This window comes from Eucalyptus grandis, chromosome 10 (assembly GCF_016545825.1).
Source record: "Eucalyptus grandis isolate ANBG69807.140 chromosome 10, ASM1654582v1, whole genome shotgun sequence".
NCBI lineage: Eukaryota > Viridiplantae > Streptophyta > Magnoliopsida > Myrtales > Myrtaceae > Eucalyptus > Eucalyptus grandis.
In genome coordinates this window covers 24,971,961-24,997,535 of record NC_052621.1, presented here as the reverse complement: position 1 = coordinate 24,997,535, position 25,575 = coordinate 24,971,961, and the positions used below count along the sequence as shown (strand labels likewise).

The 25,575-nt window shown below is 40.6% G+C and overlaps 2 protein-coding genes across 2 annotated transcripts; one reads left to right on the top strand and one right to left on the bottom strand.

Annotated features, from left to right (window-relative positions):
* Nucleotides 1–6,594: 6,594 nt before the first annotated feature.
* LOC104422403 (cytochrome P450 86A1) lies at nt 6,595–9,038 on the top strand. The gene is made up of 2 exons (XM_010034721.3): nt 6,595–7,785; nt 8,278–9,038. Exons 1-2 carry the CDS (start codon nt 6,707–6,709, stop codon nt 8,762–8,764), a joined length of 1,566 nt encoding a protein of 521 aa, XP_010033023.1. The 5' UTR covers nt 6,595–6,706; the 3' UTR covers nt 8,765–9,038.
* A 509-nt stretch (nt 9,039–9,547) lies between these two features.
* Nucleotides 9,548–14,467, bottom strand: LOC104422402 (sodium-dependent phosphate transport protein 1, chloroplastic). Its single transcript, XM_010034720.3, has 10 exons — nt 13,992–14,467; nt 12,685–12,792; nt 12,374–12,529; nt 11,930–12,145; nt 11,594–11,803; nt 11,309–11,446; nt 10,898–10,999; nt 10,471–10,536; nt 10,160–10,244; nt 9,548–10,047 (listed from the first exon to the last, which is right to left on the bottom strand). The coding sequence occupies exons 1-10, from the start codon at nt 14,346–14,348 to the stop codon at nt 9,950–9,952; spliced, it is 1,536 nt and encodes a 511-aa protein (XP_010033022.1). The 5' UTR covers nt 14,349–14,467; the 3' UTR covers nt 9,548–9,949.
* Nucleotides 14,468–25,575: the final 11,108 nt, after the last annotated feature.

Genomic DNA, 25,575 nt, shown 5'->3' with positions numbered 1-25,575 from the left:
GGCTCACAAGGATTACGTCTGGCGCATGTTCTCGGCGGAGTAAGACATTTTACTCCCTTGAATTCCGTGCTTTTTGAACCTATTCAATTGGGTGAGTCCTGAGACCTGTGTGTTCGGATGGGCCGTAATATGCTACGGTTTGTTGTGTATTTTTTTTTTTTTCTTTTTGTTTTGACTTTTAGATGACTTTCGAGAGATGTTATAATTGAATTCACACCATTTGGCAAAGCAGCTAAAATACTTCTAAGTCACATAAATAATGGAAAAAATACCAAAAAAATCATAAACCTATTGTATTTGTACCAATTAAATCATAAACCTTTTATTAGATCAATTTAATCTTAAAACATTTTCACATTAATACTAATAAAGTCAATCCTATCAATTTATGCCAAAAATTGCTAATATGGATGTTGGTCATTCTATGTGGCATGACTAGTGTTGACCTGATAGAGGTCGCTAGCTGTTGGGCAAGGTGAGGGTTGGGACACCCTTGCCGGCCACAAGCGAGACTAGCCCCTACTGGCTTTTGGCGAGGTTGCCCCTTGCTAGGAACCCTCGCCAGCCCTTGCTAACCTTTGGTGAGGGTTGGTGGAGGTCGCTAGCTGCTGGGCAAGGTGAGGTTGGGACACCCTTATTGGCCAAAGCTGAGACCAACCCCCGCTAGCCTTTAATGAGACCACCCCTTACTAGATCTAGCTAGGGGACCCTCAACCAGCCATCACTAACCCATAGCAAGGATTGACCTTAAATGGATGAGGCCCCTAACTAACATTAGAGGCCGTTCGAGGGCTGGCAAGGGTCCCTTCACCCTTGCCATTTGGGCAAGGCCACCCTTGATGTAGGGCGGCCTTGCTGGCCTCTAGCAAAGGCTAGGGGCCTCATCCAAGTGAGGTTAGTCCTCGCTAGAGGCTAGTGAGGGCTTCTCAGCGCTTGCTGGCCCTCACTGACCCTCGCCCTAGCCAACCATCACGAAGGCTAGTGAAGGAAAATAATGAAGAAAAGGAAAAAAAAAAAAGCAAAGGAAAAACAAAAGAAGAAAAGAAGGAAAATAGAAGGAAAAAGAAAAACTTAATAAATTTTAAAAAATCAAATATTATATTAAAATGTCAATACTAGTATTGGTCGTGTCACATAAAATGACCAGCTTTTATGTCAATAATTTCCGGCATAAGTTGATAGGATGGACTTAATTAGTATCAATGTGAAAATAATTAATACTAAATTGGTTCAATTGAAATATTTAAAATTGAATTGGTGCTAATGCAATAAATTTATGATTTTTTTGGTACTTTTCCTCATAAATAATCAAAACTTGAATTTCTTATTTGTTCAAATCACCAAAATGAATTGTTCCTATATATTACCCACGAACCTATGTGACCATAGAATCGGCCTAGTCTAATTGATACTTCAATTTAATTAGGTCCATTGCTCACCCTCAACCATCGCTAGTGAAACATGTCTTGAAATCTTTGCTCAATGGATACAAAACACCCATGCTATGGCGCTTGTTGCAATTGCCCTCGGTGTAACAACAAGCACCAGTTTGAGTTGGCACTGCTCTTGCAACATGCACCGAAACAGATTTATTCACTCTATCAATAAGTGAGCCAAATCTGGTGTATCATAATGGATTTTCCTTTTATGAATTTTTTTTTAACGAAAAAAGGAATTCAAAAAAAAAAAAAAAATGGCATTCTTATATTTCTTCGGATTCAAAATTCTAATATTAAAAAAAAATCGAAATGGAGATCGATTTTACCATCCATATGGGTTTTGACAGGTGAAATGGTGGACGGCGCTATCAAAATGTTCCATTTATGTTATAGCTATTGCCCTTCGCATATGACTATCACCCCAGCACTATGTATTGGTGGAGGTAGAAGAGAAATAATTCTATACAATAGGACGACCGGATTTTCACCATCTTTATTATTAGCAATGATTGTGAGACATTTTATGTGAGACTTAATATTCATTGTTGTTAAGAAATTGATGAGTGTTTCCACCTGCGAGGGCCATTACATTCTTATTTTAACATGCTAGTGCCCATACGCTTCACACCCCCATGTTGCTTGTGAATATTTTTCTTCTTCATTAAGCAAAGAATACCAATGATTTACACTAAAGAGAAGCTGAATGTTGGCAATTCGTCATTTCAAATCATCTTCACACTAGGTTCTCCCTGGAGGGTCATTGAATATGTAGGCAATTATTCTATATAATAGCACGACCAGATTTTTACCATCCTTATTATTACCAATGGTTGTGTTACACTTTATGTGTGACTTAATATTCAATATCATTAAGAAATTGATTCATGTTGACCAAAATGAGATAGATGTTTGGGTAATTGATTCTTTCGCTGCTAGGCTAAGAATAGTGACTTGTCACAAATTTCCTAGAAAATTATCAAAAAGCTCTAAACCTATTGCACTTTTACCAATTTAGTTTTAAACATTTTAATTTGGGTCAATTTTGGTGGGTTGTCACAAACATGGCAATCCATTTAGCACTAGCCATTCTATGTGTCGTGGTTAGCGCTAATATGGATAAATTTTAATAATTTTTTCGATTTTTTATTTTTCCTTTCCTTTCCTTTTGTTTCCATTTTTGGTTCAAAGGGCTGGCAGGGCCATCGGCCATTGATTGGGGGCTGATAACCCCCACCAGCTATTGGGTGAGGGCATGGTGGCCCTCGCTTAGGCCCCACAGCAAGGGGCTCGCTCGCGGCCATTGAGGGCTTTGCAATCCTCTCTTAGGGGCTAGTGGGGGTCGTCGTCATCGGCCATTTGAACAAAAAAAGGTTAGAACAAAAAAGGTTAAAACAAAAAAAGAAGACGAAAGAAAAGAATTAACAATTCAATAATTTTTTTTAAAATAGTATTAAAATAATATTATAAATTGTCCATGTTAGTGCTGATCGTGTCACGTAGGATGACCAATGTCCACATTAACAATTTTCAGTCAAAATTGATATGATAAATTCAATTAATAAATTGTGAAAAAGTTTAAGACTCAATTGATAAAATTGAAAGGTTTAAATTTGAATTGATAAAAGTGTAATATATTTATAACTTTTAGACAATTTTCCCCAAATCTTCTGGCTCTAGATGTGGTTGAACTACTTCCCTTTCACCATGAAATGTCGAAGACTCAATTTAATCCTTAAGAGTTTGACCAAAAAAAATAAAATAATCCTTAAGAGACCAAAACCCTAAATCTATGGGCTGTTCTAGTTTCGAGGCAAGCAGGAGGAGGCAATTTTCTAAAGGCCCATAAACATGATCGTCAAGCTTCGCATTAGTCATTCAGTTGGTCCAAGGAAAGAACGCAATCCCCAAGATATCTGGCGGTTCATCAAACTATTCACTTGCTACAAGCCAAACTTCTTTTATGAATTGCGCAGTTCGATAACTTCTTCTATACATTACTAGAATCTTAATGTTGAAAGTTTTCGTATGCGTAGCTTTTCAATAGTACCAGTTTATGCTCTTACGAATTTCATAGGCCGAGATTCTAGTTATCAAATTAGTTCTCAAGAACCAAATTGCATGTTAAATTAATAAGAAAATTACCAAAAAAGTCATAAACCAGTTGTATTTTGGATAATTTAGTCATAAACATTTAATTTAATCAATTTATTCTTAAAATTTTTAACAATTTACCAATTTTGCCCAAAAACATTGGCGTGGTGGTCTAGTTATTGTTGACTATCCTACATGGCATGACTGACATTAACATAAACAAAATTTTTAATTTTCAAAGATTTTTTTCTTTATTTTTCCTAACTCTAAGTCAGCAAGGGCACCGTGGTCCTCATTGGCCATGGGTGAGGATGTTGGCTCCCACCTGGATTTGGGCGAGGGCTTGACACCCTTGCTTGTGGCTGACGAGGGTGCGTGAGGTCCTCACCTATGGCTGGTGAGGGCATGGAGGCCTTCACTTGTGGTCAACGATGGTTCCGACACCCTCTCGTAGACCAGCCGAGGATTGTCGGCCTAAAGTTAAGGAAAAAAATGAAAGAAAAAGAAAAGAAGAAAATAAAAATAAAAATAAAAATAAAAATAATAAATTCAAAGAACATTAATACCGGTTGTGTCACTTAGCATTGAGGACAATTGGTATTGACTAGATTGTAACATTAGTAATATCTCGCCAAAATTGATAGGAAATACTAAATTGGTAAATCGTTAAAAAGTTTAGAACTAAATTAACACAATTAAAAAGTTTAAGATCGAGTTGGCACAAATATAATAGGTTTATGACTTTTTTGGTGATTTTCTTTGGAATTTATCAATGTCTTAGTAAATGTCACATGGAGTACCAATTTCCACACTTCGATGTCCTTTCTTTTGAAATAATTAGAAATATTGTGGTACATAAAAAAATGACGAAAAAAGTTTTGAAGGTGCCAAGAATGAATAGCGATTGAAAATTTGATGCAATTTAGAATATAAAATTCATGAAAATTGAACTAATCACATTATAGTTATCTCTTTGACAGAAAAAAAAATTATAGTTATTTTGACGTGTGATCGGTGCTTATGTTCATTGACATAGTGATATTTGGGTATAGTCCATACTTAATAATATGAACTTTATCATGATTTTTTTTTTTTTGAGGTAGTTGAAAATCACTTCCATTTGCGTCAATTATAGTCTAGACTAGAGAGAGGTTTTCTCCCTCAAGTTTCGAGAATTAGAAGTTATTTTTATCGTTGATGATAGATCGGACTTGAGCATAGTTTTGGGACCTTCTATATGCCGTTATTTAAGAAGAAGATGGGAAATAAGCATTAAATATTGAAGTCCAAAAATTGGAAACGGTGGGCTGTAGATGGCGGTTAGCCTAAGGAAGGGCGAAGGGTGACGTTTGTGACCTTCTAACGCTTCGATATATCCTCTCTCTCTCTCTCTCTCTCTCACTACTTGCACGAGAGTGGTCAAACTCCTTCTAAGTGGGTCTTGATTATTTGGATTTCTTGACACCCTTTTCATCTTTTTCTCCATGTTTGAAGAAAAAAACCCTAATTTCTCATTGTGGTTACACCGTCTCTAACTACTAAAACTCTCTCTCTCTCTTAAGTTTTTGCCAGAAAGGGTGACAAGAAACGAGGGTCGTCGCTTGGGTTCTTGGGAAGAAAGCTAGAGCAGGGGTTGCTGAGAATTGGTAACAATTCTGAAAGAATTCTTGCTTTTTTGGATTAACCCCATGATCAAGAAAGTCCCATGCACGCATACTCGACCTTACTTCTCACTCGAAGAAGGTGCAGAGCATTGAGAGCTGCTGATTGCTGGTTCAATAGTAAACGGATTTCTACCAAACGATGATTTTGATATTGCAGAAGAAAAAAGGGAAAAACTAGAGTCGGTACGCAGCACATGACAGCCATAAGGGGCAAGCCCCAGAATTCGTCTTCCACACGACAAACGCAGCGCGTATGGAGGATTCTTATTTTCTAGTGACAATATCTCAATATTTTGTCTCGCTGGCCATAGTTTTTGTTACCAAATCGAATCGGAGATAACTGTGTGCGCCATCTAAGAAGAAGAGGCTTCATTGGAGTCGGTGGCTTGGTTTCCTCTCGCACCATGAAGTAAGCACTCACATAAGAGATTATCGTTGAGTCGTTTGATCGACACCATACTAAATGATAGGGGCATGTCTATTTGGATGGACAAGGTTTAAAAACACCCGACCCTGTAGTGAGAGACGAGAATTGACCTAGCAAGTTAAATTTACAGCTTTTACAAGTAACTTGGGGTTCTAATTTGGTTTCGAGTTGGACATATATTCAAGAAAGTTTTGCTTCTAAAGCAAGAGGGTCGAATTGTTCATAAGAATGTGTAATTACCAATAAACAAGTCTAGTTCGGGGACAAATTCTTACCATACACCATCAAACCTAAATTGGGAATTATACTTAGAGAGGTTGAACAGATTCAAAAAGTAATTCACTATAGTCTTTTTCACATCGTAGAGAGGTTGGACAGATTCAATAATTACTCTATGCATGATGTAAAGTATTGAAGAGTAAATTTTGAGGGAAGAAAACCTTAAAGTGATACTGCAGATCTCTTGAGACAATTCTTCTCCTTAAAGTAGAGAGATTACATTGATATTGTCAATGTGAACACATGAAAAGAGGAGTAGGAAAAACAAAATTGATGCAGTCGGAAGCACGTTTGCTAATCATGTATACTAAGAGAAGCTCTAAGTTTCTAATCTACAGATGGATTTTGTTAATGAGTATCATTAGAGCCCATATACAGATTGCACTCTTGATGTTAATGCACAATAATGTCTTAAAAATCGAATTATTGTAAATCAAAGATATTTCACCAGTATGCTAGAACGCTCGTTAATAAAACATTTACAGATTGTACTTAATTAACACGTTTTTCTTTCCTAGTACTGCTTGTTAATCCTTCCAACGCTTACTCTCAAGCCTCTGCAATGCCATGAAACCGAGTGCGTCCTGGTTCCGATACGTCAAGAAAGTCTCAACAACTCCTTCCTAAATTTTCCATTTCCTATCATATCATAACAGAGATCACCTTATATATAACGATTAGTTTAACCCTTTTCTCTCTCACTCTCTAATTACGAGACTTCATGCACATATGCTTTAGTCATCCCTCTCTAATTTGATCTCCTCTTGAGTTAACCCCACACCGCTCTCGATCAATCACGTCCCCTCATGGAAACCCTGCACATTCTCTTCAGTGTGGTGGCCGCTGTTTCGGCATACCTCCTCTGGTTCTCCTTCCTGGCCCGAACACTGACTGGCCCGAAGGTGTGGCCGCTCGTGGGGAGCCTCCCCGCCCTTTTCGCAAACCGCTGGCGCATCCACGACTGGATGGCCGGCAACCTCCGTGCCACCGGCGGCGCCGCCACATACCAGACCTGCACGATTGCGCTCCCCTTCGTGGCCCGCCGGGAGGGGTTCTACACCGTAACGTGCCACCCCAAGAACATCGAGCACGTGCTCCGGACCCGGTTCGACAACTACCCCAAGGGCCCCGAGTGGCAGGCTGCCTTCCACGACTTGCTAGGCCAGGGGATCTTTAACAGCGATGGAGACACGTGGCTGATCCAGCGGAAGACGGCGGCTCTCGAGTTCACGACCCGGACGCTCAGGCAGGCCATGGCCCGGTGGGTTAGCCGGACCATTAAGTCACGCCTTTGGACGATTTTGGACAAAGCTGCTCGGGGTAAAACCTCGGTGGACTTGCAAGATCTGTTGCTTCGTTTGACGTTCGACAACATATGCGGACTCACGTTCGGCAAAGACCCAGAGACTTTGTCCCCGGCAATGCCCGAGAACCACTTCGCCATGGCCTTCGACACCGCCACTGAGGCGACGCTCCAGAGGTTGCTATACCCGAGCTTCCTATGGAGGTTGAAGAAGATCTTCGGGCTCGGCTCGGAGAAGAGGCTAAAGAGGAGCCTCGAGGTCGTCGAGAATTACATGAATGACGCCATCGACGCGAGGAAAGAGGCTCCGTCCGATGATCTCCTGTCGAGGTTTTTGAAGAAGCGCGACGTGGACGGGAACCTCTTCCCCATATCCGTCCTCCAGCGCATCGCGCTCAACTTCGTCCTCGCCGGGCGCGACACGTCCTCGGTCGCCCTCAGCTGGTTCTTCTGGCTGGTGATGAACAACCCCGACGTGGAGGAGAAGATCATCCGGGAGATCTCAACGGTGCTCCGGGAGACACGCGGTGACGACCCGGCGAAGTGGGTGGAGGACCCGCTGTCCTTCGATGAGGCAGACAGGTAGATAATGAATTCATGGAAGAAACTTTATAATACGAAATAAAAAACCTAATAAGGGCAACGGCACAAACAAAGAATAACGAAAGCGTACGAAGATTGATTTATTCAATGGAACATAATGATTGTGATATTCTTATTATATGTTTAATACATCAAGTTTACGCATAGAAGAAATAATTTACAATCCATCATGTCATTTCATATGTTATATTAGTAAATTGGTTTTAATATTATAGGATAACTATATTTTAACCCCAAAACAAAAGACTATTGCATATTCTATTTATGCCATTGATGACATCATTTATGTAATATGAGTCTATCTTCACGGTAAATCTATCATCTCAAATTGAGGTTAAGCCTACTTCTCATGTCTGGAGATATTACACACACAAGAACACAAGAGTCTTTGCATAATTTCTCAATTGCGATTAGTTTACTTCACCCAGTTTATCTTGTAGAAACAATTCCTCTAAATTTTTCACCTTGCAGGTTGATATATCTGAAATCTGCATTGGCCGAGACTCTGAGACTGTATCCTTCCGTGCCCGAAGATTTCAAGTACGTGGTCTCCGACGACGTCTTACCAGACGGCACGTTTGTGCCTGCTGGGTCAACAGTGACGTACTCGATATATTCGATCGGGAGGATGAAGACCATATGGGGTGAGGATTGCATGGAGTTCAAGCCGGAGAGGTGGTTGTCGCCGGAGGGCGACCGGTTCGAGCCGCCCAAGGATAGTTACAAGTTCGTAGCCTTCAACGCAGGGCCCAGGACTTGCCTCGGGAAGGACCTCGCTTACCTGCAGATGAAGTCGGTGGCGTCGGCGGTGCTCCTCCGCTATGCGTTGTCGCCGGTCCCCGGCCACCGGGTGGAGCAGAAGATGTCGCTCACCATGTTCATGAAGGACGGGCTCCGTGTGTACTTGCGCCCACGGGCCCTCGTGGGCCTGGCCCAGAAACTCGCCGCCTCGGCGTAGAGCCTTGAAGGCGTGGATGGAGCTCTCACGACTTTGGCCACGGTGGTGGCTGGAACTTGTAAAGGCGTAATAAGGTCGTTCAACTTGATTTTGCGTTATAGGGTTATTACTAGGTCCGTGTGGCGATTCATGCATACAAACCCACGGTAAAATTTGTTCTTGGTTCTGTAATTGTTATTCGTCGTTGTTTCATGTGGGTGGGGGGTTCCAATTTCATTCAAGAGTATACTTGTAACATAAAAAAGGTTGTCATTGTGATAATTCTGCCTTTTACGCTGTGTATTCCACATGTTTAAACTTGGTTTCAACAAAACAGAATTGAATTTGTATTGGAGTATTTAAACCTTATGAGGTGATCCTTGCTGATTCACACGGGATTCTAGATGCCTCATATTACTCGGATCAGAGCATAAACTAGCGATGTTAAAAAGGATGTATGGTCTAATGATGCTACTATGAAATATTTATTCATGAGTGGAGCAACCTATTCTATTTTGGTTCATGGTTTCTCTTGGCCACACGATTCATTTGGGAAAGAGATTGAGCTTCAAAAAATAGTGAATGGTCTTCCCAATATAGTGTTTCCATAAGGTTGACCCAACATCTATAAAATGAAGACAAAGATCTTCATCAAAGTTCTCCAATCGAGAATAGAAGATGCTTTGTTTCACAATTCTAAGCATGCAAAATTAAGTTAACCATGGTCATAAGCTGTCTAATGGAATTTTCAGGATACTGTAACAAAGTATCTAGAGAATTTAAGTCACTTAAGAAGAGATTGAATTAGATGTGACAATACCATCCGCGATGAAATCCATTTACTGACATACAAAATTGATGTTCGTATATACAACGTTAAATTCATGAAAGTTTGTATTGAGATAATCTCATGGGATTCTTCCTCCTGCACTCGTATAATGCCATGACAAAGTCAAACAATTGATAGACTAGAGAAGGCACGTAAGCCAGCAATTTTAGTAAAGTTTTGGTCTCAGGCTCCGTCATTTTGGTCTCTCAAATGCTTTTACCAGTTCTTCAGATTTCAGCTATGTACCAACCACCACGCAACTGTCCTGCCTCCTCTGGTCTTGTCGGTTTCTCGTGCACCTTATCCAGTATTTATTTACAGATCAGATGCAGGATGATCGGCATGTCGCGCGTTGATGATCAAATATCCGACGAGGATCAATCCAAAATCTTCTCGCCTGATGAGAAAAGGTTCCACACGACAGTTCCAGTTAAGTAGAGCCCGACTGAAACCTTGAAAACATCGTCCCAACTCCCTGCAAGCGGAGAAAGGAGAAGACTATAAGGCAATCTGAAATACTTTCCAAACAATTTTATCAGCACTATTTTTTAAATAGTTAAAATTATCAGTCAGGACAGGGTAAACACCGTGTTGCAAGATGTAGCCTGTCGCGGCTGTCCCAAAAACACCGGCCAAAACGCCAGCAGTATTGGATAAACCGAGCAGTACTCCCTGTCAAGAGAATCCAAAGAAAGACGTTAGCTGGGACATTACAAAAACAACATGGTTACACTGGTAACACTGGACTTTGCTGCATAGCCCCTGAGACGGTCAACAGAAGTCGGACATTTTCTCTAGTTGGACTTCACCGGGATCAGGATTTATCTCCAAATGCTGCAGAGTGGGGTTACCTCTAACTGAAATTAACAGAGATGAATCATGAAGAAATACTACTTACGGAGTAGCGGGGAGCAAGGTCCTGATGATTCGAGTACAAACCTGATTGTGAGAATGCATCAGTTCCCTGCTCAAAGAGTTTCTAACCAGTTATTATGAGGAAACATCTCGTCCCATGAAAGCAGATCGAATCAAAGTTGGACAGGCAAATTATAACGTATCAGAGTAGATCAATCTAAAGTTTTTCAATGACTGTCAGTTCCATTCAGTGTTTTTATGAAGTCAAGATGCCAGCATACTGGCCTAATCTAAAGTCCCTATCCATGTAGGGAAAGAGATTAGATGCCTTCTCTTCCTAATTGACTAGAAGTGAGAAAACCTTCTGATGGGTGAAGTGAGGCTTTGCATGTAAATAATTTTCTCTCTTTTGCTTCAAAAATTACACATTGACACATTAACATTCTAGATTCAGTGAGATGGAGGCAAACCTGACTGCAGGCCATGCATAAGACAGCCATTGCAGGAGAGTCAACATGGCTCAACTGGGTAAGAAAAAAAGCAGGCCCAAGAAATCCAATTGACTGCATGATCTGCACGATACAATGCAAGCTGGCGCCGGATCAATGAATGTCATCTACTTAATATGCAAAGCACAAGAACGTCAAGAGAAGCTAATAACGACATAGCTTAAGCTAAATAATACGCAACTGATTTAAGGACCTCTTACTATAAGAAATAGCTGGTTAAAGTAAATTGTCATTGTAAGTTGAAGATCGATTATATATATATTAAAGAGAGAAACACGTTCAGTTTTTTTCAATCTTATTATTTTCATTATGATCTTCCAGAACTGCTGTTGCTCTCCTAGTACTAAGACACAAAGTGTTAGAACAAGGTACCTTGCGAACTGTAGTCACAGATAAGCCATTGCTGACAAGTGTGTCCGCAATCCAACCTCCAAGATTAGCAGAAAACGCCATAGTAAGCCAAGGTAATACACAAATAAGCCCTGATTCTGTGAGATTGAACTTTAGCACCTGTTATTAATTTAGGGATAGATGAAATGGAAGAAAGTCAGTGATCGTACAAAGATGGTCCATGATAATCCACCAGTCGACCAATTATCATATGAGTAATAAGTTATCAAGTGAGTAGGAAAGTCAAGGGAAGAGTCAAAAGCTTACTTGATTATAGTATGTCGGCATCCATGTGAGAAGAATAAATGTCCCCCAGTTGTGACAGAAATGACACACTATTAGGGCCCATACAGGTGGTTGTGACAGTAGCAAACCCCATGGTATCGTAGTCACAGGTTCTCTTGGAACGCTGTTGGTTAAAATCAGCCTTTTCTCTTCAGGCCGCAGCTGAGGATCATCGAGAGGTGAACTGTATGCCTGCAACAAGAACTCCCAAATTAAATTTTCAGTGATATAGCTCTTGAAAAATATGATCTCATCTAGCAGCAAGACTTTGAAAAAACGCCATAGGAATCCATTTCTCTGAAGGACAAAAGAAGTCACCTTATTTAGCCAGGTTGCGAACCATACTGTTCCCAGAGAACCAAACGAATAGAAGACTGATGGCCAGCCGAACTGATGTATCAAAAACGGCGAAAAGGCCAAGCCAGTGACTGATCCTAGATACATGCCACTGTAGACCAGTGCCAGTGATCTACTTCTCTCTGATACGGGAACCCATTTTGACAAGATATTATTCATTGCAGGCATAGCAACACCCTGAACAGAAGTATGGGGGAAAACTGAGTTATGTTGAGCAGACACATAATGATTCAAAGTGGTTTTTACACCTAAAAACATTATTATTAATTTTTTCCAAAATAAACCCACAAACTATACACAGAAATGCGCCTAATACCAAATTCGGTTTTGAATGCTAGATGCAGTTTTTATCTATTCTTGTCAGCATAGGAGAACGAAATAGATTAAGTAGAACAATGAGCCAACCTCGCCAATTCCCATAAAGGCACGGACGACAAGTAGGTAAGGAAGCCCAAGTTTAGCAGCGACTGGAGTGAGAGCTGTTGCGATCGACCACCAAATTACCCCAAATCCCAAGACAAGTTTCCCACCCACCGTGTCTGCCCAAATGCCACCGGCAATCTGTCATCAATGACTGGAGTCAGAGCAAGAAAGGAACACTTGGATTCTTGCTAACAGGTTTATCTAGATAATCAAAATTGTTGCAGGCATATAATGAAGAAAAGGAACCACCAAGAGCTCAATACTCTTTAGCTGTACCAAAGAAGTGTCTTTACCTGGGTGAGGAGATAGCCCCAGAAAAAGGAAGACTGTATCAAACCAACGGTGGTTGGGTTCCAGTTATATTCTGCAGACATGGGAAGTATAGCAATACTCATGTTTACCTGCCAAAGCAAATTTATATAAAGATGCTAACTGAAAAAGCTCTGTATTCTTGGAAAAACACGTACATACTTAGAATGTGACCAAATCTGAAAATTCCAAGTTTGGGATTGTAATTGCATCAAGAGATAGATATGAATGTCATCCAGTAAACGACTAGCAAAATTATTACCATTGCTAATTGCAAACTTCCAGTCATAAAATTGATGCATATATTCTGGTCAAAGTGTTTAGCAAGTGTTTAGCTGTAGTGAAGAATGTAACATAACTAAAGCTACAACTCGACATCAATATCCAACTATCAGATTAAGAGAAATTAAGATACAAGGAAGGTCTTCAAAAGAGATCAAAACTACCGTCCTTATAGCTTCTAAACTTCGAGGGACTCTTGGTGAATTTATGCTAATTCACCGCCCATATGATTATTCCATTCTAATAGAACAGAGATACTACAAGAAGTGAAACTTTGACCCAGCCTACTAATGCTCTAGACAGCAAGGACCCGCCTTTAAATAAACCGATCAAACATGTTCTGTAATGCAACATCACTTAGCGAATTTAGTCATGTCATACAATTCCCATAGAAGACCAATCTGACGGCACTGGGATTTTCTCAATTAAGAGGAGTAAATCTACTCAATTAATAGCCCAGGTGATGGCACATCATCTAAACAAGATTCAAAGGGTCGAGTCAATTTATAGCAGCTCGCGTCTCAAATTACAGCTGGCCGTGCCACAACATTGCAGAGGTGAATCCACATCCAGTTACCCTGAAGAATTCATTCAAAAAAAATACAAACAAGGATAGAAACATGTAGCATTTCCTTCCCTTTGCTACAATGGCATCATCTAAGAAAGGCTCTACATCTGCCTTCGTCAAATGGGTTTCTTCTCGGGAAGGATGACAACGCCAAGGTTACTCCCCAAGTTGCTAATTCACCAACATTAAATAACGCAAGCAAGACAAAAAGTAGTAACATCATGGAATGATGATGCCCATCATTTTGGTCAATTTTCTTCTTTCCTTTTTCCTTAGCTTAAAACGAATAATCTTTTCAGGAGTACTCGCCTTCCTTCTAATTATTTTCCGCCTGCCGGGACAATTCTAAATTGAGGAAGCAAATTCTTGTCTGCAGCCATAGCCACAGTACTGGGAAGCAGAGTAATGGACGAGCGAAGAGAAGAGAGACAGAGGCTTTACCCTGTCCATGTTGCAGAGCAAGAAGGCCGAGAAACAGAGGACCACGATGACCCATCTCTTGGGGAACTTTTCCCACCAAGGAACAACAACACCCCCGTCCTCGACTTCGCCGGTCTTGAACTTCGCCGGCTCTCGCACGTCGGAGATTTCGTACTGCTCCGACTTCAGGCCGGGGTTTCGGGCCGAGACCCGGAACGTGTAACGTCGTCCCCGCGAGATCAGCCGGACCTGGCAGTGGAACCGGGCCGCCGACGCGAAGCTTTTCCTAGGCGTCGGCGGTGGACTAAGTGAAGTTCTTTGCTTGAGGAGGGAGTCGGGGTGAGGAGTGTAGGAGCAGAGGAAGGCTCTGGCGTTCATAGCGATGAAGAAAGCTTTCAGCTGCTTCTCATAGAGAGGGAGAGAGAAGACAACTGAAGTGATGATATTTGTTAAGACTGGCCTTCCAGATTTGCGGGGACGAGAGAGAGAGAGAGAGAGAGAGATGGGATATTTATGGGCACTGGTGAATGTTACGACACGTGGAGGCGACATGGAGGTGGGGATTAGATTGCGGCTTGAGCTCTCCGAGAATTTAACTGAAAAACGGGACTTCGTTCGCTTGTCCTAGATTTGGTGGTCTTGTTGGCGCATACCACGGTGGGGTCTCTTTGGCCTGGCCACGAACCAAGCACAATTATCTTTTTTTTTTTTTTTTTTTTCTATTTCAAAAAATTGAAATACGATAGAATCTCCGATTATAGCAATGAATGCGAATTTTTCTTTTGGGGCAAATTCAAGGAAAGTTTTCCTGTACGCTCATCCTAAAAAAATTTATAACCCTAATACACACTTCCGAATAGCTATCAAGAAGCATAAGCTATAAAACATGACATGTGCATATGCATGCTTTTGTAAATCCAAATATCCAGGCCTTTACTTCTCTTTTTTTTTCGAATTTTGTTCCATACAAATTTAAATTTCTTACCATTATAAAAGTACAAGTGCTCTAAAAACAATTACACACAAATTACACAATGCCTTTGACATCGTGTTCCTCACTGTGATTCAAATGATACAGTGGCAGCATTGTCCTCTTATTCATGTTTAGCAAGTTCAGCTAAAGTTAATTCTTGCAAAAACCATCCATATTGGAATGCAACCTCAAAATTTTTCTCACACATACCACACCTATAGTTTTCCAAGATCTGTTGGCTCGTACTGAACATGGATTGATGCTACTATAATATTCAATTGGGTCAATAAATCACGAGTCGTGATGAAAAGAACTGGAAAACTAGCAACTCTCCTATTCCACCATTTCAAAATGTTGATATTGCCTTCGCCAACCCTTTCAATGTACTCAGGGTAGTTTGTTGTCAAGTATTTCTCCAATATATCACTAGATTAAGACAGAACAAGCAGAAGTCTGTGTGGATGTTCTTCTTAATGAACCAAGACCACACAAAGTTTTTAGCACTGTTCGACGAAGGCACCATCTCTGCTCGTGTGGTGGAACTCGTTGTGACAAATCAACTAGCATGGGTAGCATACATATTCCAAAGTCAATTCGTCACACCAATATCCACTTTATTTGGACCTCCTCATATAGTCCATAATTCTCGTAATATGGAATCAGAAAATTTTGAACCCCTCCAACTTGGACCTTGAATCTAAGAGAGTGGACACCTAAAAAAAAAGAAAAAACCAACAGAATATCCTCGTAATATTTGAGAAATTTCGGCTTCATGGCTAATACTGTTTGTTGAAGAAGGGATCACCTCCCTTGTTCGCCTATTGAACTAACGTCATGCGTAGAAATGTAACGGTTCGGTTGTTTGACAGTTAATTGCTGGTGTTCAAAGCATCCTTTGCATCGTTGGAAACTCATAAGAAGTCCGTTAAAATTTTAGCAACCCTCCAATCCTCTGTTGTCAACAGCGGGATATTGGCACTTATACAACGAGTGTTGGAGTATAGGGCAGCACACCCATCTCCTTGCATACTCTTTTCAACATCGTGTACGTTGAATTTCACCTTGTTCTTACTTCCAGATGGAATTTCTCAGCTTGCTTTGCCTACATCAAGTGCGAGGCCCTAATTCCTGATGCCTGAGTGGGGTAAATCTCATGAATTGAAACTGCCCATGAATGGTTATCATAGAACCGAAAAACTAGTGAAGACTGTCTTGCACACAAAAATTAATATAGTGACATACACCACCGTACATGGAAGAAGGTCCCATTCCATGCGAGATTTAGCTATTAGACCTGAATTTGGAAAAGGGAGATGTTTACATTGGCATTATCTAGTCTAATGCTTAAAATTTGTCGGATGGCAACATTTTGGGAATTATACGAGAATATTAACTTCTTAAACCTAAGAGCTTTGTGACGTAATTTCCACTCATCCTCAACCTAATGGTTGTTGACAACATAGCACGTGTAATTCATAGGGGTAGTCTATAAACCGAAAATTAAAAGAGATTCAAATGTTACCTGTCGATAGTAGATGCATCCACACTACCATTTCCTCTTCGTACGACGAATTGCAGTTTCTGGTGTTTGTCCTCAGCAGAACGGGTTTGAACTAAGGTTGTAAAGCTATACGCATGTAGTCGACGCAGTGTGGATCCTCAGCATCCCCAAAAGGTTAATCATGGCAAGACAATAATGATGCAAGTTCCTACTGATTCCTCGCCTTGTCACACTTGAACGGCCCCCCTGGCCCTAGACATCTCTTCCTCATGTCGTCCCTGGTGCCTCCTCATGTCGACTCAGCCTTTTCAATGCTTTATGTAAGTTGAGTCACGCAGTAACAATTGTTCTGTTGGAGTGCTGTGGCATGGTGAATCAAATGTTTTGAGGCAGAAGTCCAGGGAAGATCCAACAAACGATGACACGAAACAGAGGATGGGAATGTTTAGATGTTCTTGCATTGAGGATCCAAGGCACCCCAATTCTAAACTCCATATTGGTAAATTAGATATATACTAAAGGGCATAATCATCATTGTACTATTTTAGCCTTAAACCCTAGGTGTATATTGTAAAATACTTTATCAATGAAAATGACGTTTGCCCAAACTCTGCATGGTATTAGAGTGGTGATTCTCAAAGCCAGTCTCTTGCATCCAAAGCCACCGTCTTTTTGGCACGATTGCTGCCACTGTTCACCGTCCATCATCGGATGTGTTTTTCCCTTTTTATTCTTACTCATGGTCTCTTACCCCATCAAATTCAAGAGCTAAATTTGGATCCTTCAATTTTGTGCCCGAGAGGATCCTTCAAATTCAGGAGCCTCTTCCCCACGTTGCTTTCGTCGGATCTAGATAAGACCCTCTTGCCAACAATCAATTTTTTGTGCTTGAGAGGGTTTTCCGACAATTCTGCAATGGACAGCAACAAATTTACCTGTTGCAACAACAAATACAGCTTCATATCAATCAAATTGGCCATAACTGCAATAAGGAACTAGTAGCACGCCTGAAAGATGAAGTTCAAAACATATGGCAACAGGAGGAACAATATTGGGCTATGAGATCGAGGATCCAATGGTTGAGGTGGGGGGACAAGAACACTAAGTTCTTCCATGCAACAGCAATTCAATGCAGACAACGCAACCGAATCAGCATGTTAAAGGATGAACAACTCGGCTGGACGCGTGACCCTAATCAACTCAAGAATATGACGCAAACATACTTTCAAAATTTATTTTGCTCGACTGGCTACCGAGATTTTGGCCCGGTTCTCACACAATGCTCTCAAGTGGTCACAACAGACATGAACACAAGTTTAACAGCAATGGTTTCTAGGGAGGAAGTTAAGCAAGCAGCTTTCCAATTAGGGGCTACGAAAGCCCCAGGTCTCGATGGCTTCAATGGGCTTTTCTATCAGAACCATTGGTATATAATAGAAGATGACATCTTTAAATCAGCACAAGATTTTTTCAGATTAGGAGTGATGCCCCCTGGTTTTAATAGAACTTACATCACTCTTATCCCAAAGGTTCTGCATCCAAAAGGTTAGAACAATATAGATCCATTAGTCTCTGCAATTTTATATATAAAATCATTTCAAAAGTGCTGGCAAACCGATTGAAGATGTGGCTACCTGAATTGATTTCAACAGAATATAGTGCTTTTATCACAGGTAGACAAATATAAGATAATATTTTGGTCGTGCATGAGGTCCTCCATTAGCTTAAAGTTAGGAAAAGAAAGAAGAAATTTCAGGTTGTTTTAAAGATAGATATGCAGAAAGCCTATGATTGGGTAGAGTGGGATTTTCTAGAGGCCTATCTTAAAAAATTGGGCTTTCAAGATCTATGGGTAAGGTGGGTGATGCAATGTGTTACCACGGCAACTTACAGTGTTAAATTAAATGGTGAACTGTTGCCATACTTTCGTCCAACAAGGGGGTTAAGAAAGGGAGATCCTCTTTCTCCATATCTATTCATCCTATTAGCTAACGTCTTATCTACTCTTATCCAGCAAGCTATTGACTCAGGAACCCTCAGAGGAATTAAACTCAATAGGTATTGCACTACACTTTCCCATCTATTTTTTGCGGATGATGCAATATTTTTCTTGGATGGACGAACCCTAGAATGTCAGCAACTAGCGAATATTTTAAATCAATATTGTGTTGCAACGGGTCAGGCAGTGAATAGAAACAAATCATGTCTCTTTTGCGGTCGAGATTGCCCCTCTACTTTAAAACAGAATTTGGTTGCAGAATTAAGAGTTCCTGTGCTTGAAAGGATCGGAAAATATTTGGGCATCCCATCTGACTGGGGGTTATCAAAAAAAGACATGTTTGCTTGGATTCTGGGTCGGGTAAATGCGAAGCTTGAAGGATGGAAAGAGAATATTATGTCTAAAGGAGGTAAGGAAATCCTATTAAAAGCTGTAGTGCAAGCACTTCCGCAATACGCCATGTCCATATTCAAACTTCCTATTTCTATATGTCAATCTATTGAACGCAGAATAGCAAAATTCTGGTGGCAAAACAATAGTACTAGAATAGGCATTCATTGGAGGGCATGGGATCTTCTCAAAGAACGGAAGCCCGAAGGGGGGCTTGGTTTTCGGGATCTTCTAACTTTTAACAAAGCCCTATTAGGAAAGCAAGCCTGAAGGCTATTCCAAAACCCTTCATCTTTATGGTGTAGAGTTTTTAAGGGTCTTTACTTTCATTCTGGTAGTTTCTGGCATGCAGGAAAGGGCAACCATTCTTCTTGGGGATGGAAGAGTTTAATTCTAGGTAGAGATGTTATCCTAAACAAGCTGCAGTGGTCTGTTGGTGACGGGCAGAAGATTAACATACGGGATGATAAATGGCTCGCCAGGGGCATTATTGGCGGTCCAACGCCTAGAGGAGAGCCATAACAGGTTGCTGGATTTATAATTTCAGATGCTAAAGTCTGGAATATTCCTCTTCTAAGAAATAGTTTCGACTACCAAACAGTGGAGGAGATTATAACCATTCCATTAAGCCCTATTTCTACCACATATCAAATCATTTGGACAGGCACACAAACAGGTATCTACTCAGTTAAAAGTGCCTACCATAATCTCAAAAATTCAGACCATAGACACATAAACCAAGCCTCATCCTCATATCAGCCTTCTACTCATCTCTGGCGCCAAATCTAGAAAATAAAGACGGCCCCAAAGATTCAACTTTTCTTATGGTTGTCATGTCAGAACGCTCTATCTACTAAGGACAACCTATGTCGGCGAAAACATCATTCAAGACCCAGCATGTCAGTTATGTTCATCACACACACCAAAAACAACTGAACATATTTTCTCATTTTGCCCATGGACGCAAAACATCTGGTCTCATTCCAGTGTGCAAATAGATATCTCAATCTTCAGAAGGCACATAATGGATGCGTGGCTTGAAGATATAATTGAAAATCAATCAAACTTACCTACAATGGAGATCATAGTGTCCATCCTTTGGCAGATATGGAAGGCGCGGAATCACTTCACTTTTCGACACCAACGTCCCAATCCCGAACAGCTGGTGGACTTGGCGCTCACAAATGCAAAGTTTAACAGCAGCACGATGCAGCAACCCACAAAAGTAGAATAGGATCTTCTAAGCCCTAATCGAGCGTGGATTCCTCCGGACCGAGGCAGTATTAAGGTCAACATCGATGGGGCTTTTCCCATGGTGAATTAAATGGGCTCCATTGCGTGTATTTGTCGGGATCATACTGCTACTTTAATAGCTGGATACACAAGTACGGTTCGAGCATCTTCCCCGCTGCAAAGTGAGATTCAAAACCTAATTTCCGCTCTTACTTGATTTGCTAGATCGAGGATAGGATGATGCTTACCTCATTATAGAGTCTAATTGTTTACCGCTTGTGGAGATCTTCAACGATCGAAGCCTTCCACCGTGGGATTGTAGAGCGCTGGTCGCCGATGCTGCAACTTTGATTCTCAACTTTTCCCATCTGCGCATTTGGCACTGCAGAAGAGAAGCGAATGCCACAGCGGATTGGGTTGCTAAGGCCCATGGCGATGGCACCCTTCCTCCAAATTGGGCTTCCTCACCTCCCCATATGTTAAGGGATTTATTGTGTATTGATGCCATATCTATGGGTTGTACTTTTGGTCGTACTTAAATGAAAGACCTTGTTTTCAGACCAAAAAATAAAAATAAAAAAATTAGCCAAAGCAGCTAATCTTTCGACCGGAAGTCACCATGGCAATTGAGTCTCAAGTCTCTTCAGCCAACGTTCCTGCACATGAGTGGCCGAATAGCCCTTATTTTATGCATCCTTCTAATAATCCTGGATCTAATTTTGTTGGCATAGTCCTTACGAGTGACAATTACAACAATTGGTCTCGTGCCACGGAGATTGCCCTTTCTACCAAGAACAAAATGGTGTTTGTTACTAGAGAAATTGAAAAACTAGCCGTAGGCAATCCTGCTTATGCATCATGAACACGTGTTAACAATTTGATTCTATCTTGGATTTTTAATACCATTTATCTAGATTTGGTGCCAACGGTTCTCTACTTAGAGTCAGTTGCGGATGTCTAGGCCGATCTCCACAAACGTCCTTCATCATTGAATGGTGCTAGGGTTTTTCATCTCAAGTAAAACATATACACCCATACTCAATGTGATGATGCCATGACCAAGTACTACAACAACTTGCAAAGCTGCTATTATGAATTGAATAATTTGGATCCGTTACCGCAATGCTCTTGTTCGGCTCATTCAATCATCGCCAAACAACAAGAGAATTGGTGCTTGTTTCAATTCCTCATGGGTCTCAATTTGAGGTACACCAATGTTACTAGTTAGATTTTACTAATGGATATGTTACCTAGTGTTGCATGTGCATATGCACTAGCTCTTCAGGATGAGTTGCACCGCCATATCTAATCGGATCGCCCGTTGTCTGACTAGACTAGCACTTTGCTTAGCACTCATAGCAATCATGCTCTGCGGCCATACATGTATTTCTCATCCCATGGACAACCCAGCTCTCTTGGTGCTCCCACTCTATTGGTCAACCTAGCTAAACGGACGAACACGACTTGCGGCTGGGAAAGATGCACCCACTGTGGCATCCTAAGACATACACGGGATGTCTGTTATTGATTTCATGGCTTCCCTCCCAACCATAAGCAGCACCATGAACAACCATCTACCTCTTCCTATCCCACGGACAACAAAGTCTAGCCATACGTCTGTTATGGCACATTCTCCACTCACAAATGATCAATATAAGCAACCATTGTGCCTATTGCAAGAGGTAAACATCTCGAAAGCCAATCTCTTACGTAATGCTCTTGGCTTATCTACGAATTCATTTCATTTTGATACTTGGGTTATTGATGCAGACGCCACCAACCACATCATGAACCTCATCACCTTACAAATCGGAGACACTATTCCTCTCCACATCCCACCATTTGGATTTCGAATGGTGTTGGTGTCCCCGTGACATTACACATTTTGGCTCCTCTTACCTCAACTATCTCCCTTGATAATGTCCTTTGCGCTCCCTCTTTTAAATACAACATATTATTAATCTCCAAGCTCACTCAAACCTTAAACTACTTAGTCACATTTTTCCTAACCAGTGTCTTTTTCAAGACCTCTTGACGAAGAAGATCATTGGTTGGGGCCATGAGCATGGTGATTTTTATTACTTGGAGATTTATATCAAATCTACCGTCCTCGCTACTGGAACCTCTTCACCTCATCTTTGGCATGCCTGCTTAGGACATCCATTTGAGTTAGTTTTATCTACTTTACAGCAAACTTTATGCTTTAGTCCAGCAAAATAATTGAGTCCATGTGATGCTTGTCATTTATCCAAGCCAATGTGTTTGCCTTTTGCGTCTAGCACTATTACTACTTTATGTCCGTTTGAGCTTATTCATGTTAACATTTGGGGACCTTATTCTCATTTTACACATAAGATTTGTTGTTATTTTTTTATCTATTCGTGCTATACTTAAATTCTTTTACTTACTTTTAAGTCTAATGCAATTGATTCTTTGATTCGCTTCTTTGCTTTTGTTGAGACTCAATTTCAAATCAAAGTCCAAAATTTTCAATTTGATAAGGGGATTGAATTCCTTTCCTCTTCTTTACAAAAGTCTTTTTGCGCCCATGGTGCTCACCATTAGCGCAATTGCTCTCACACTCCTCAACAAAATGGAGTTGTTGAGTGTAAGCATCGTCACTTACTCAATGGTGCTTGTGCATTGCGTTTTCATTCTAGCATGCCTCTTCATTTTTGGGGGGATTGTGTCTTAACTGCTACTTATCTCATAAATGGACAATCTTGTCCTCTCCTACATGATAAAACCCGTATGACTTCTCTTTGGCAAACCACCTTCCTATTTTCATATTCGTGTCGTTGGCTCAATAAGCTACGCTTCTACCAGCCATCTTCACTTCGATAAATTTAGCCTTAGATCTTGCCGATGTGTTCTAATCAGTTATCCCACAAACCACAAATGCTACCATCTCTATGATCTCCAAGACCAAATAATTTTTACCAATCATGATATCATTTTCTATGAACATGATTTTCCTTTTCGTCAAACCATCGAACATACCACAACCGAACAGACCTTGGTAATTCCATTACCCGTACCCGACCTTGGTGAAACATCTCCTCCTCCCTCCACCCAAGTACTTGCACCAACCTCACCTCCTTAGGCTCCTGCACGCATGGTCGCACTATCACCCATTGAACTCGAAGTCATTCCTCGACCATCTCGGCCATGCCGTCCACCTGGATATCTTTGGGACTACCACTGTGCTATTGTGGCCTTCAATCAATCCTGTTTGAACTCTAAGGTAACCGAATCAAGTACTTTTTATCATTTATCCAACTATTTATCATACTCGTGTTTTTCACCTACTCACCGTGCTTTTTTGCCTCCATATCCTCTGAGCAAGAATGTAAAAATTCTGACATTGTGTGTCAATCTCCCAAGTGGCGGGAGGTGATGTCTTTTAAGATACAAACCCTTGAACAGAATGACACTTGCAAAATTGTTCTTCTTCCTGACAAACATGCCATTGGATGTAAATGGGTTTATTGAATCAAATATAATTTTGATGGCACTATTCATCACTACAAGGCTAGTCTCGTTGTAAAGGCTTACACTCAAATGGAGGGGATTAATTACCATGACACATTTGCGCTTGTTGCTAAAATGGTAACCGTTTGTATTTTATTAGCTCTTACTTCAATTCATCATTGGCCTCTTTACCAATTAGATGTGAATAATGCTTTTCTGCATGGTGATCTCAATGAAGAGGTTTACATGAGGTTTCCATCGGGTTTTCACACGAAGGGAGAGAATTTAGTCTGTCATCTTACAAAATCAATCTATGGCCTTAAACAAGCATCGACGCAATGGTTTGCTAAATTCTCTTTTGCACTGTTTGATGTTGGTTTCAATAGTCCAAGGCGGACTATTCACTTTTTACATTGGTCTTGGCTCTCTCTTGACCATTCTTCTTGTTTATGTTGATGATTTGGATATCATGGGCGATGAAGTTATGATTCAACTTCTCAAGCAATTTCTTGACACATAATTTTGCATTAAGGACTTGGGTATTCTTAAATACATCTTGGGCATTGAAATTTCTCGTTCCAACTCTGGGATTTTCTTGTCGCAAAGGAAATACACTCTTGATATTTTGTCTAACATTTGTCTTCTAGGAGGACATCCTGTTAATACCCCGATGGGACCCAATATGTATTTTCGAACTCCTCACCAACTCTTAAGGATCCATGTTCATATTGACAACTTATTGGTAGATTATTATATCTTATTGTAACTCGTCCAAATTGACTCTTTGTGTTGCAACATCTTAGTCAATTTATGCACTCTCCTAATGAAGACCATCAAAATGCCGCCCTTCGCATTGTGTGGTATCTCAAGCATGATCCTGGTATTGGTTTGTTTTTTCCATCCGATTCTACTCTCCAACTTCATGTTTATATAGATTATGATTTGGCATCTTGTTCTAAATCACGTTGATCTATTTCTGGTTATTGCATGTTTATTGGTTCTCATCCCATCTCATGGCATTCCAAGAAACAAACCGTTGTTCCCCATTCCTCAACATAAGTTGAATATTGTGCTATGGCCTTTACCGCATGCGAAATCACATGACTTCACATGCTTTTCTCGGATCTCCACGTCAACACTACCATTGCTGATCTTTTCTGTGATAATAAAGCGGCCATTGACATTGCCACTAATTCTGTCTTCCACAAATGCACCAAACACATCGAGATTGACTGTCACTTGGTTCATGACAAAATTCAAGATGGCACTCTGCGTACTCTTCATGTTCCCAATCACTCCCAACTCGCGGATTTGTTCACGAAACTGGTCACACGTGATTTATTTTGTAACTTTAAGAACAAGTTGTTGACATATTTACAAGTACCAACTTGAGGGGGAGTATTAGTAAATTAGGTTTATACTAAAGGGCAATGATCGTCATTGTATTATTTTAGCCCTAAACCCTAGGTATATATTGGATAGTTAAATGTTACTATCTTGGCATTCTTGAGTATCTTTATGCTCTAAACTAAAGTTTTGAGTAGTTTATTGCTAAAAGGTTATCTCTGAAGGGCTTGAACAAGAAGTTCACGTATTGTAGGAAGGCATACTTGTAGAAAACTGACTCCAGTTTCTCTGGTTCTAAGCATAGGTCTATTCGGTTGGTATCAAAGCCATTGTTTTGTTTGTAACATGATCTGTTCCATGCGCTCAACAGGAGAATCCAGTGTTGAGAAGATTTTCTCCATATCATGTTTGATCCCAAGATCCTAGAAGCTCCGGTTACATTAACCTCTTCCCCATCTTCCTTTTCACTTTTAGATTTTTGTGTGTCAAATGCTTTTAAAATTGACTATTTCTATGAGGTCTCTCTTATTGATAACACTAAGATCTTTGAAACTTAACTCCCTCTTATGAATCCATATTATGCTTTTGCTAAACCCGCCTCATCATTTTCTCCCATTCGCTCTATTCGGCAACTTATATTATCAAACTCCCAAAGAAGTGAAAGAGTATGTATAGTCCTCCAAGTTTGATC